The sequence below is a fragment of the Danio rerio genome, chromosome 14 (assembly GCF_049306965.1).
Source record: "Danio rerio strain Tuebingen ecotype United States chromosome 14, GRCz12tu, whole genome shotgun sequence".
Lineage (NCBI taxonomy): Eukaryota > Metazoa > Chordata > Actinopteri > Cypriniformes > Danionidae > Danio > Danio rerio.
In genome coordinates this window covers 1,917,501-1,932,294 of record NC_133189.1, presented here as the reverse complement: position 1 = coordinate 1,932,294, position 14,794 = coordinate 1,917,501, and the positions used below count along the sequence as shown (strand labels likewise).

The 14,794-nt window shown below is 36.2% G+C and overlaps 2 protein-coding genes across 4 annotated transcripts in view; one reads left to right on the top strand and one right to left on the bottom strand.

Annotated features, from left to right (window-relative positions):
- dock2 (dedicator of cytokinesis 2) overlaps positions 1 to 14,794 on the bottom strand; it is a 186,256-nt gene that overhangs the window by 74,127 nt on the left and 97,335 nt on the right. For both annotated transcript variants that reach the window (XM_073922441.1, XM_073922440.1), the window contains one exon: positions 9,429 to 9,524. In XM_073922441.1, coding sequence (XP_073778542.1) covers positions 9,429 to 9,524 — 96 coding nt within the window. The remainder of the gene's footprint in view (positions 1 to 9,428; positions 9,525 to 14,794) is intronic.
- The window catches only part of insyn2b (inhibitory synaptic factor family member 2B), an 81,880-nt gene that overhangs the window by 34,622 nt on the left and 32,464 nt on the right, over positions 1 to 14,794 (top strand). The window contains exon 4 of one of the 2 annotated variants that reach the window (XM_005173066.6): positions 2,152 to 4,841. The exons of the other annotated variant lie outside the window; for it this stretch is intronic. Within the exon in view, the coding sequence (XP_005173123.2) occupies positions 2,152 to 2,320 (169 nt within the window). The 3' untranslated portion in view covers positions 2,321 to 4,841. Of the gene's footprint in view, positions 1 to 2,151; positions 4,842 to 14,794 lie in introns of those variants that run through there. 2 annotated transcript variants of the gene reach the window in all.

Sequence of the window (14,794 nt, the reverse complement as noted above, 5' to 3'; positions counted from 1 at the left end):
GTGGTGTGCTCATTTACTGTATACTGAGCACTGTATACTCTTATTATTAGTTATTAAATTATTCTTATGGTTATAATAATATATTATTTTTATAATATTTTAAGCAAATAAACACAGCCTTAATAAACAGTTTAAAAATCAAAAAGTGTAAAAAAAAAAAGTCTTCAAAATAATGAACAGAAATCCGTATTCATGCAACTTTTATTCGGCAAGGACAAGTTTGATTTAAAGTGACATAAACTGATGTAAAACCGCTGAAAACTTAGATTAGAGATTACATTGACATAAAATTTTTTTTTACTAAACTTTAAATAATAATTTACTTCATTATTATTTTTTAATTATGCTTTTGATCAAATAAATGCAGTCTTGATACGCAGAATAGACTTTAAATAAGGGTAAGACTTTAAAATAATAGTCCATTAGTTAATGTCACACTGTAAATGAACCGCCAACTATTCCAGCATATGTCTAATGCAGCAGATGCCCTCCCAGTTGCAACCCAGTATTGGGAAACACCCGTACACTCTCACATTTACACACACTATATACACATTTTCATTAGTTTTCCTTCGGCTTAGTCCCTTTATTAATCAGGGGTCGCCACAGCGGAATGAACCACCAACTATTCCAGCATATGTTTAATGCTAAGTTAATCATGTTCGAACTTAATTGAATAAGTTTCGTAAGCTGTTTTAAATCAGTTTAACAGAAGGACTCATAAGGTTAATTTGATTCAGCTTAAATATCTAAGGTAACCACACCTTTTTACAATGTAGAAGAACTACAGGAATGTTTTGCTTTGGATGATCTCATTTCAGGATTGTGGGAATTGAGCTATTAAATGTAAAAAAGATGAACTAAAATAAAAAGGCAGAGCAGAAGCAGCTGCAGAGCTTTAACTTCATAACTCACAGTCGGCGTCTCCTGAAAGCTTTATACATTATCATTAAAAATCAATCTCTCCATGGAAAAGCCTGAACTCGATAGCTGCACTGTGAAACCTGAGCGAAAGCGAGATGAATGACGGAAGAAAAAGAAACACAGAGAGAGAGTGTGAAAAATGCTTCAGTGATCGTCTGTCGCTTTGTCTTTGCTTCTGCTTGTTGTTTTTGACATGCAGTATTGTTTTAATGTTCATTTCTACAGTGTGTCGTGAGGAATGATCTGTCAGAACAGATGATGAAGAGTCTGTTTTTATTTTCCCTTCTCTCATTCATCAATAACAATCTTGGCTCTATGTTTCTGCTGTTACGAGTAATTAAGATGAAGTATTGGTCAATACAGTGATGTAATGTGAAATCATTTTACGTATGTGGTGTTACCAACTTAATCACAATCTAAAATAAAAGAAAAACATTACAACTGATTTACAAGACATTCATTCATTCATTCATTCACTTTCTTTTCGGCTTAATCCCTTTATTATTAATCTAGGGTCGCCACAGTGGAATGAACCACCGACTTATCTAGCATGTTTTACGTAGCGGATGCCCTTCCAACTGCAACCCATCACTGGGAAACATCCATTCACACTCATACACTAAGGACAATTTCATTAATTCATTTTCTTGTCGGCTTAGTCCCTTTATCAATCCAGGGGTCGCCACAGCGGAATGAACCGCCAACTTATCCAGCAAGTTTTTACGCATCGGATGCCCTTCCAGCCGCAACCCATCTCTAGGAAACATCCACACACACATCCACACACACACACTCACACACTACGGACAATTTAGCCTACCCAATTCACCTGTACCACATGTCTTTGGACTTGTGGGGGAAACCGGAGCACCCGGAGGAAACCCACGCCAACACGGGGAGAACATGCAAACTCCACACAGAAACGCCAACTGACCCAGCCGAGACTCAAAACAGTGACCTTCTTGCTGTGAGGGGAATGTGCTACCCACTGCGCCACCATGCTGTCCAAAAGGAAATTATTTAAGAGGAAAAAAATTCACAGGAGGGTGACTAAATTTGACTATATATATATTCTGTGTATACTAAATATATATATATATATATATATATATATATATATATATATATATATATATATATATTTATATATATATATATATATAAATATATAGATATGATGTTAGATGATTAATATTCTGTATTTTTATGTTTGTGATCTCTCTCTAGTGTGGAGCATGATTTCCGTGTGCAGGAAAGCGGATTTCAAAACATTCTGGAAGCCTTGGATGATGCGGAGTACGACGTTCCCTCTGCCATCCCCAAACCAGCCCAAATTCGCCCTCGGACCAAGAGCCGCGTCAAGAAACTGCGCAAGAAATGTTTCTGGTGGCTGTAAAGAACCAATAGCATGGAGATCTACCACAGTTATACAGCGCTGCTTGAAAGTTTGCGAACTCGAGGAAAAAGTCACAAAGCAAAGAAGAAAAAAAAATCATAGAGCATCAGGAAACCACACACAGTATTAAAAACAGGGGTTCACAAACTTTTGCACAGGTTATTTTAATCATTTCAGCTATTTTGTGTCTTGTTTTGAGATTTAAACTAGTGTACTGGACAGTGCAGGACAGCATTACCCTTTTCTCAGCTCATATTTTCAGAAATATTTTCGATTACGCACAGGAGACCTACCGAAAACGCCATTTTTGGTGAAAAAAGGTAAATTCAATGCATCCCTAGTTCAAATTCTACCAACTTTTTATTATATACAGTATAACTGTTCAAAACAAACAAAAGACTCATCAACAACCATCACAAAGCCAAAAGACAGTCATAAATCATCAGGAAAACACACACAGTATTAAAAACAGGGGTACACAAACTTTTGCACGGGATCATTTTAATCATTTCACCTATTTTGTTATCTTATTTTGAGATTGAAACTATTGTGCTGGACAGTGTGGCACAGCATAACCTTTTTTTTCAGCTCATATTTTCAGACAAATGTTTGCCTTTGCACCAAAAATCCTCCCAAAATGCCAATTTTTGGTGAAAATGAAAATTTGTTGCATACCAAGTTCAAATTATACTAACTTACTATTATATATAACTGTTCAGAACGAACAAGAGACTCATCAACAACCATCACAAAGCTAAAAAAAAAACAATCAAAGATTATCAGGAAACCACCCAAAGTATTTAAAACAGGGGTTCACAAACTTTTGCACAGGGTTATTTTAATCATTTCAGCTATTTTGTGTCTTGATTTGGGATTAAAACTAATGTACTAGACAGTACGGGACAACATTACCCTTTTCTCTGCTCATAGTTTTAGAAAGATTTTCAATTACGCACAGAAAACCTACCGAAAATGCCATTTTTGTTGAAAAGGTAAATTCATTGCATCCTAGTTAAAATTATACCAACTTATAATTATATATAACTGTTCAAAACAAACAAGAGACTCATCAACAACCATCAAAAAGCCATAAGACAGTCATAGATCATTAGGAAACCACACACAGGATTAAAAACCACGGGTTCACAAACTTTTGCACAGGGTTATTTTAATAATTTCAGCTATTTTTGTGTCTTGTTTTGAGATTGAAACCAGCGTGCTAGACATTGCATCAAAGCCTAACCTTTTTTAGCCCATATTTTCATAATTGTTTTTCAGTTTTGCCCCCCCACCCCCGCAAAATATACTTATTTTTGATGAAAATGTAAATTCAGTGCATCCCTAGTTAAAACTATACTAACTTATTATCATGTATAACTGTTCAGAACAAACAAGAGACTCATCAACAACCATCGCAAAGCCAAAAAACAGTCATAGATCATCGGGAAACCACGCACAGTATTAAAACCAAGGGTTCACAAACTTTTGCACAGCGTTATTAAAAAAAAAAAATTGCTATTTTTGTGTCTTGTCTTGAGATTGAAACTATTGCACAGGACATTGCAGCATAACATAACTCTTTTTAAGCAAATTTTCGTCCATTTTTCCCTTTCATCCAAAAAACAAAACAAAAATAAAAACAACAATTTTAGGCAGCCAAAAGATTTGCTGAATCCCTACTTAAAATAATTACAATTATCCCCCATTCTGCAAGCCATTCGCAAATTCTCAAGCAGCTCTGTTCACTAATATGTTCAGTTCTCATTCATGGAAGATTCCACCGGCATCACTGTCATCATGGAAACCAAAACTCGGATACCCGCTCTCGCTGACTGGAGTATGCTTTGGAATAACTGTTATAACAATAATACCACAAACTTCTCAAAGCTCATCTGACATCCTGCAAACTTGAGGACGAATTAAAGCCCAAGGAGACCCTGGAGACCTTGTGTCTAAGCAGTCAATAAATCCCCTTCATAGTGTGTGACAGAGCCGGAATGCAGTCGATATTCCTGAGTGTTATCCTGACGGAGATTCTCCATCTCTTCTGCTCGTCTCCGTTTCTCTGACCTTTGTGTGCGGATGGCTTTGGTCCCCGACTAATGAATGTCTAAAGCTCTGCTCCCAAACCCTGTGATCTGCCTACTTACACCGCATTTTAAGCAACCCCAAGTCCTGTTTCAAATTACGCAAAAGACGCAATCACACTGCGTTTATCCTAGGGGTCCCACAATGCACCGCGAACGAGATATTGTCACACATATCGATGCTGACACCTGCTTAATGAAATACCCTATTGGAATCAATCAGTCACTTATGAGAGTCACTTTGAGTTAGAAGGCTGTCTGTGAGGATGAACACCGTTTAAAAGTAGCAAAGATTAATTAAAACAAGTTCAGAAATCCTAAAGTCAAGCGGCGGGAAAAGAGGAACTGTGGGGGTCGTTCACACTAAACACATTCTTGTGCTAAATTACATCTAAGTTTTTATGTCTAATTAAAAGAAGCTAGTTTTAATAACATACAGTTCAAGTCAGAATTATTCATCCTACTGGTTTGTTAGACAACCCTGTGTATTCATTTATTCATTTTCCTTCAGCTTAGTTCCTTATTCATCAGGGGTCGCCACAGCGGAATGAACCGCCAACTATTCCAGCATATGTTTTACACAGCGGATGCCCTTCCAGCTGCAACCTAGTACTGGGAAACGCCCATACACTCTAATTCACACACTCATACACTACAGCCAATTTAGTTTGTATTTGGGCTGTGGGGGAAACTACGGAACCCCGGAAGGGACGTAGTGGGGGAGAAAAAAATTGGTGGGTGAAAAAAAAATAATGGGTGAAAGAAAAAAAATGGGTGGGAGGAAAATATATATTTCTAAGTTTTTTGCGTTCTCTCGCAAAGTTTTGCGTTCCCTCGCAAAGATGTTTTGCGTTCCCTCGCAAAGATGTTTTGCGTTCCCTTGCGTTCCCTTCAGTCATTCACAAACACTTCCTGTTCACTGCACTCACGTAAACCCTCTCGTTTTTGCCGAAATTCTCCCGTATTTTACCATTCTACCCACTTTCTTTACATTACTGTGCGTATGCTAACTATGAACCAGTGAATGCATGTATAAGCGCTGACTGACAGACGCGCTTCGTACAATAAACTGATCCCAGATCAGCGTCTGTACACGCTATTTACAGAGGAGCGGGTGTATGTTTAAACAGACAAATACACTGAATAATATGAAACATCTCCGTCCTGCATGTTTTATTTTAAACAGCTTATTTTCTCTTAAATGAGCACAAACAGTTTCTAAAGTAATGGACTGCTTTCATTATAGATCTGTGCATTCTTACAGAGACACCTCTGTTATCAAACTAAACAAAACATGATTCATTTGCTGCGCACTTGTTTGATAACAGAAGTGTCCCTTTAAATGGCGCGTACAGACGCTGATCTGGGATCAGTTTATTGTATGGAGCACGTCTGTCAGTCAGCGCTTAAACATGCATTCACTGGTTCAGAGGTTGCAAAGTGAAAGGCGACAATCAGCGCACAGTAATGTAAAGAAAGTGGGTAGAATGGTAAAATATGGGAGAATTTCAGCAAAAACGGGAGGGTTTACGTGAGTGCAGTGAACAGGAAGTGTTTGTGGAGAAACAGTTTTGCGAGGGAACGCAAAACATCTTTGCGAGAGAACGCAAAACATCTTTGCGAGAGAACGCAAAACATCTTTGCGAGAGAACGCAAAACATCTTTGCGAGGGAACGCAAAACATCTTTGCGAGAGAACGCAAAACATCTTTGCGAGAGAACGCAAAACATCTTTGCGAGAGAACGCAAAACATCTTTGCGAGGGAACGCAAAACATCTTTGCGAGAGAACGCAAAACATCTTTGCGAGGGAACGCAAAACATCTTTGCGAGAGAACGCAAAACATCTTTGCGAGGGAACGCAAAACATCTTTGCGAGAGAACGCAAAACATCTTTGCGAGGGAACGCAAAAACTTAGAAATATATATTTTCCTCCCACCCATTTTTTTCTTTCACCCATTTTTTTTTTTTTTACCCAGCCAATTTTTTTCTCCCCCACTACGTCCCTTCCGGGGTTCCGTAGGAAACACATAGACCAAGAAAAAACAATCAGAATTCTGTATAAACCACCTTTTTAGCCACAGATTTTCTTCTCACACAGTTTAGAACTTTAAAAGGAAATATTTAATATTAATTTACTTTTAATTAAATACTTTTAAACACTGTTCTGAAACTCAGCTACACAACGTTTCTATATAACTCCCAACGATACTTCTGGGTTGTTTACACAGAACTTTGTTTTTTTCTCTTGGTCTATGTGCATAATTATTTTAAGCGTGCAATTATAAAAAGCTTTTTAAGTTTTGAATACATATCAAGGTACTAAACCAGTGTCATCAAATGTGAACGGCCCCTGCTGTCAACATGTTTTCTGGATTTGTCCACACGCTGTAAAAAACTGAGTTACACTTTTAAGTCCATTCATTTTCTTTTGGCTTAGTCCCTTTATTTAACACCACAGTGGAATGAACCGCCAACTATTCCAGCATATGTTTTACACAGCGGATACCCTTCCAACAGCAACCCAGTACTGGGTAGCACCCATACACTCTTATTCACAAGCATACACTTTGGGCAATTTAGCTTACAAATGCAATTCACCTGTAGCTCATGTGTTTTGAACAGTAAGGGAAACCGGAGCACCCGAAGGAAACCCACAACAACATGGGAAGAACATGCAAACTCCACACAGAAATGCCAACTGGTCCCGCTGGGGCTCGAATCAGCAACATTGTTTTGCTGTGAGGCCACAGTGCTAACCACTGAGCCACCGTGACACATGAAGCTGATTTGGTACAACTTAAAAATTTAAGGCAGACACTGAATTTTTACTGTGATTACAACTAAGCCTTAGTTAAACCATTATAAGCCAAGACCCAAACCAAACAGCTACAATGAGAGTCTGAACTGAAGCAAAGAAGTATGACCAAAAGACTACAAACCTAAAGAACTACAATCCCATGAAGCATTGCCAATGACACAAATAGAGTGAGCTGTCATTTAAAGTGGTTGTATATTGGTTGATCATGTCTTATTGAAATGACCATAATTACTAAATGAGATTCTGACAGTTGTTCAGGTTGATGATTGCATAATGATTGCATAATGATTGCATAATGCCAAAAATAAAGCTAAATAATTCAGAAGTACTTCATACCTGTCAAGATTGGGATGTGAAAATAAGGGATATGCCCACCATAGTAAGGGATTCCCCCGACATGTATATATATATAATAAAAATATATATAAAAAAAAAAAAAAAAAAAAAAAAAAATATATATATATATATATATATATATATATATATATATATATATATATATATATATATGTATAAATATATATATATATATATATATAAATATATATAAATATATATTTATACATATATATATATATATATATATATATATATATATATATATAAATATATATATATATATATATATATATATATATATATATATATATATATATATGTTTTATTATTATTAATTACAAAAGAAACAATAAATAGTATACATTAATAGCAAATACATTAGCAAACAGTTCAGCTTATTAAAATAAGCTATTATAAAGAAATAAAATCAAGCTATCAAATCTCATTAACCGTTTCTTCACTGTAACTTACACATTCTGATTAAAGAGCAACAAATAAATCTCTCATTTATTTAATTTTTATAGATTGCTTACATTAAACAATTGTTGTCACTTTAAAAATGCACACATCTAACGTTATAATGAAAGCATTTGACTGCTTTCCTAACTTTTTAAGCTCATATAGGAGGAAATTATTTGTGTTTGGAAAAAAGAAAAAACACCAAGATCGACATCTTTAGACGCTATTATTATTAATTATGTGTTCGTCTGTTTAAACACGCACCCAAAACCAAGACGTTCGCTCCGATTGGAAGTGCGTGTACAGAATCAATTAGGAAAACACACTTGTTTATCACTACGGAGTGCGTCAGCTGGCAGTCACGCACTGCTATATGACTGTTTCGAGGATTGCATGTGAAGGCGAGACGGCACCTGTAATGAAAAGGAAGGGAATCGCACTGTTTTTATGTTTATTTCAAAGTCTTTTCATGCCTAAACAAAGCGAAAGCACAGAACAGACTCGCATTTGAGAGCGAAGGGCGGCCCCTGGTGGTTCGGCGGTATGGGTTGCGTATAGGGAGGCTCGGTTTTTTTATGTTTATTTGCCACCCTTAAGAGAAAGACTGAAAATATGGGAAAAATACGGGATGATAGCAGGGTAGAACTGTAAAATACGAGAGAATCCCGGGAAAAACAGGAGGGTTGACAGGTATGCTACTTAAATTAGCCTCAATATTCCCTATTAGCTATAATAAAACTATTAAATATTTGGGTATAGCTCATCTAATAGTTGTTTGCCTATAATTAAAGATGCTGCGACGTTTTTTCATTTCACATGAGTCAAGTGTGTGTTTTATTAAATTGTGAGTTTCCAACTTGTAAAATACGAGTCAAACAAAAACAGCACAGTAGTAATTATGTTAATTTTACTATGACATGAACAACCCATTAATGCAGACCACTATCTTCCACACAATCTCACATAAAGAAGTGTAAATGTTCGTTGTTCCCAAACATGGTCGATTCCTCATAATGAATACACACTTTCTCAAACAGACCAACACTTGTTGTAGGAATATCACATGCTCTGGTTTAAACACACGTCTTCCTACCTGTCCTGTCTTCATGTCCAGACTTGAAAACATACAGTATATATATATAGACAGATATATAGAATAACAAATATTATAATCAATGTATTTTTATACGCCGATATTCTGAATAGTCTACAACTCCATTTCCCACAATGCACTCCCCCTCCACCTGTTTGTAATTGAGATATTTAAGATGACGTCAATAAAACTGTGTATTTTAAACGTTTTGTTTTGTGTTTAAATCACCTTTAATGAGCCATAATGATAGTGAGACCAAAAAGGGAGCAAGAGAAAAGGCAATAGAGAGGATCAGGTGTGTGTAACTCACAATAAGAGTGTGTTCCCGGCCCATGGTGATGACTGTGCGGTTTATTGTCCTCAGCAGAGACGACACGATGTCCTGAATGTGCTGAAATGTGTCCCCCTGGAAGAGAAAGAGACAAAACGCTTGTTATTTGTGTTCCTGAACTGCACTGCGTCCAAACGATCAAAGATTTGCTCGTTAAGCTCCTCAATTAAAACACAAACACACAAACTCTGAGTGTTTGCTGTAAATGAGGAATAATGGATCTTAAAGGGGACCTATTTTGCCCCTTTAAGATGTACAATAAGTCACTTCACAAGATGTACAATAAGCCTCTGAGTGTGTGTAGTGAAGACTCAGCACAAAATACTACACTAATAATTCTAACTCTCTGAAACTGACCCCTTTAGGCTTTGATCCTAATTGTGTTGTTTTGGTGACTGTTGCTTTAAATGCAAATGAGATTGTGCTATTTTTAGGAAGAGGGCGGAGCTACAAATCCCTGTGGTCAGCATTGGTGCAGATTGAAAAACAAGACTAACGTCCTATGCTAATGAGGGAGAGATGGTCACTAGTGGGCGGGGCTTTCCCCCTCTGATGACACATACAATGGGAGAATGTCAATCACAGTGTTTTAATCAAGTCTGATCATAACAAATGCAATTAAATTCAATTAATATAAATTAAATTACCACTCAACTGTGTTTAAACCCCTTATAAATGCATTTTGTTTATAATAGATCCTCTTTAAAATACCCTTTATGCTATATTTCAACAGTTTGTGTGATCTTTTGCATTTTTTAAACTTTGCAGACAGCTAATACAAGTCATATTTTAAAAAGTAGCATAAATTAAACCATCCAAATGATGGAAAATGTCAATTTGAATATCAAAATATTGAATATCAGAGATTGTGCAGATCCAAGTTAAATCCAAGTAAACATATTTAACTTAAATACTAACATAATTGAACCACTTTAAATCATCATATGAGCCATGATTATTAATAAATAAACAAATACACATTTTATTCTGGTGTATGTTCACTTTTAGGCAGGTTTCTATGCAAATTTTATTAATCGGACCCCAGGTCTCTCTGGCTCCTACACACTAATTCATTGTTTAAATGTATTGATCAGACTAAAGAGATCTGGTGCAGCTCAATGTGTGTGTGTGTGTGTGTGTGTGTGTGAGAGAGAGAGAGAGAGAGAGAGAGAGAGAGAGAGAGAGAGAGAGAGAGGGAGTGAGAGAGAGATGTAACTAAAGGCCTTTGATTTTTTTTTATTCATTTAAGTTTATTGATTCCGAAACTTGAAACCCCATCTGGCCCCAAACAGCACTGTATTTTTGCAAAAGTGGCCTCCTTTAAAGTCAACTCAAGTCTTAATCCATGCTGCTGGTTTCATCCTGCATGAATCAGCATGATCCTCTAAACAAAGACAAATGTTTGTCTTTGCCAAATTGTCTGACACAAACTGTTGATCAAGGAGTATTTCCACAACGGCTCAGGCAACATTTTTGCGAAACGTAAAATACATTGCTCCAGGTACGTTTTGTTGCACATTTCAGATAAAAAACCGATTAGAGGGTGCTGTCTAAATTTGTAACAATTACTTAGGGTAGATTTTGTTGTATGTATCAGATGAAAAATCCACTAAAGGGTGCTGTTTACATTTCAGCGAATCTGAAATGCATTACTAGGGTACGTTTTGTTGTACGTTTCGGATTAAAAATCCACTAAAGGGCGCTGTCTACATTTTTACAAATCTGAAATACACTACTTAGGGTGTGTTCTGTTGTACGTTTCTGATAAAAAAAAAATCCACAAGAGGGCACTGTATACATTTAGCAAATCTAAAACATGTTACTTAAGGTCCATTTTGTTGTACTTTTCAGATAAAAAAAATCGACTAGAGAGGGCTGTCTACATTGTTGCGAATGTGAAATGCATTACTTATGGTACGTTTTGTTGTACATTTCACATCAAAAGTCCACAAGAGGACGCTATTTACATTGTTAATAACCTGAAATTCGTTACTTGGGGTACGATTTGTTGTACTTTTCTGATTAAAAATTCACTAGAGGGCGCTGTCGACATTTTTGCGAATCTGAAATAAGTTTTTTACGGTACGTTTTGTTGAACGTTTCAGATGGAAAATCCACTAGAGGGTGCTATTTACAATGCTAATAATAGGAAATTTGTTACTTATGGTATGTTTTGTTGTACGTCTCAGATTGAACATCCACTAGAAGGCGCTGTCTACATCTTTGCAAATTTGAAATGCGCTACTAGGGTACGTTTTGTTGTACGTTTCTGATAAAAAATCCACTAGAGGATGCTATCTAGACTTTTGCAAATCTGAAATACACTACTAGGGTATACTTTGTTGTATGTTTCTAATAAAAAATCCACTAAAGCTTGCTATCTACAATGTTAATAATCTGAAATTTGCTACTTATGGTATGTTTTGTTGTTTGTTTCTAATTAAAAATCCACTGGAGGGCGCTGTCTACATTTCTGCAAATCTAAAATATATTGTTTAGGGTACGCTTTGTTGTACGTCTCAAATGGAAAATCCACTAGAGGGCGCTCTCTACATTTTTGCAAATCTGAAATAAGTTATTTAGGGAACGTGTTGTTGTACGTTTCAGATTGATTTTTGAGAATATGATATATGCTACTTAGGGTATGCTTTGTCGTATGTTTCTTATAAAAAATCCACAAGAGGGCGCTGTCACCATTTTTGCGAATTACAAATACGTTATTTAGAGTAGTTTGTTGTACGTTTCTGATTAAAAATCCACTAGAAGGTGCTGTCTATGTTTTGTGATTCTTAAATACCGTATTAGGGTGCGTATTGTTGCATGTGTCTGATGACAAATCCACTACAGGGCGCTGTAGAGATTTTTGCAAATTTGAAATACGATACTTAGGGTGCATTATGTTGTGTGTTTCAGAAACACATTCTTGTTGTACACATACAGAATTACACATCTTTTTCAACTTTTTTTTTTTTTAAGTTATACAAAGTTTAACTTAATATTTTTTGGTCAATTTAATTGATGCAAGTTGACATGAGTAGAAAAGTTTATTTTAATTAAACAAAAAAATAATTAGGACCAAATTTACAGGACAAACGAGTGCTGCTTATTAACTATTTCAGTTCGTTTTTCAGTTAGCTTTAGTTTTAAAATTAATTGCACGCTTTTAGGTTTATTCAGTTAGCAAAATATCGTTTTTGACCAACAGTTTTAGCCTTAGTTTTCGTTTTCTAAAACAACCTTGCTCCTCATAACCAGCTTCAGTTTCTGACCAGATCATGATGATCAAAACCCCTCATCAACAACCATCTTCAGTCTGTGTGTGAAAAATGACCCGTGTCAGCTGTGTGTGTGTGTGCTTTCCACCCCCTCACTAATTTCATGACGCAGAGGCGGATAAAGTGAGGGATTGAGAGAGAGAAACATCTGTTCATCTCTGCATGAAGTATTTCATTTCATATTGTGTGTGTCTCAGCGTCAACAGCTCTGCACTTCACAAACACTCTCAATCTATCCGTCTCTATCTTCTATCCTCCGTCTTTCTCATCTGTCTCTCTTTCTCAGTGGTCAGTGGACGACGGCTTAATCACGTACACCTATAATCCCTGTGAGTGTGAGTGTGTGTGTGTAACCTGTGGCCTGTCATATGGTACAGTCTCCATTTCTCTTTCTCGTCACTCTGATATCACACTTATAGAAACTTTAGACCCGTCACCAACATGTCCAGCTCATCTCAAGAGAAAAAATAAATCAATAAATAAATATAGTACAGTTGAAGACAGAATTATTAGCCCTTCTGTTAAAGTTTTATTCTTTAATATTTTTATAGAGAGAAGAGTTATTAAACACATTTATAAACATAATAGATTTAATAACTCATCTCTAATAACTGATTTCTTTTCTCTTTGCCATGATGACAGTAAATAATATTAGACTGGATATTCTTCAAGACACTAGTATTCAGCTTAAAGTGACATGTAAAGGCTTCACTAGGGTAATTATGGTAAAGTTAGGGTAATTAGGCAAGTCATTGTATAACAGTGGTTTGTTCTGGAGACAATCCAAAACTAGTATTGATTTAGGGGGCTAATAATATTGGGTCCCATTTAATATTAAGTGGCTTTAACTATTATGTTCTTACATTGAAATTAATAATTAGTTTCAGTGTATTTGTTGTGTTAATACATGCTTTCTCATTGCACTTATGCTCAATTTAATACCTGTATGTAACTACACCTATAATTAATTTATGTAATTACATTAATAATTAGACTGTTGACCATCCATTACAACTTAACCCACCCTTAAATCTATTTATACCACTTAACCTGTGCCTAACCTCATCCATACTCACCTCGATATCACCAGAAATGTTCTGCAAGACTTTAAGAACACACTGAAAAAAAAATGATGTCTGCAAAACTGTTGCAAACAATTTATTTGGGCTGAATTTAAACAAACAAATTAAATTTAATCAAATTCTATTTAATTTGTTTGTTTATATTTAGCTTAAATAAATTGTTTACAGCCACTTAACGTCAAAAAAAGAGTAAATCCAAGGAATCATTTCTGAATGAGATTTTTCAGTGCATTGTGTTTTTATTTTGATGTAAGTACATAGTAGTTAGGGACACTTAAGGCCCTATCATACACCCGGCGCAATGTGGCGCAAGGCGCGACGCAATAGTTGTTTACTAGTTTCAGCTTGGCGCAAGAGTCGTTTTGACGTTTTGCAGCACGATGTTTAAATAGCAAATACATTTGCGCTCATATAGTTGAAGTCAGAATTATTAGTCCCCCTGAATTATTAGCACCCCTGTTTATTTTTTTCCCCAATTTCTGTTTAATAGAGGGAAGATTGTTTCAGCACATTTCTAAGCCTAATAGTTTTAAAAACATATTTCTAATAACTGATTTATTTTATCTTTGCCATGATCAATCAATCAATCAAGCCTTTATTTGTCACTACACTTTCGCATAGCGAAATTGGACCCCCCAGACCATACACAAAACATCACAAACAACTTTTCAGGGGAGACAGATCTTAGGAGGTAGCATTTAGAAACGAAGAAAGATACATTTGGACAGTTAGGCTAAAAAACACCCCCTCAGCTTGCCCTTGATTAGGACAAAGTGAGAAAAGGGAGAAAAACAGCCCTATCTTAGCATAAGCACACCGGCAAGACACAACATAGACAGAGGGGATGGAAACAGGGGTAATGGAAAACAGTCCGTTGAGTGCGGGCAGCCAGCTGGTCCAGCAGCCATTCCGGCGCAAGTCACAGCCCCGCCCACGCCCCACGTGGGTAAAAGCACACGAAGGCGTATAGAAGAGCTTTTACTCTAGC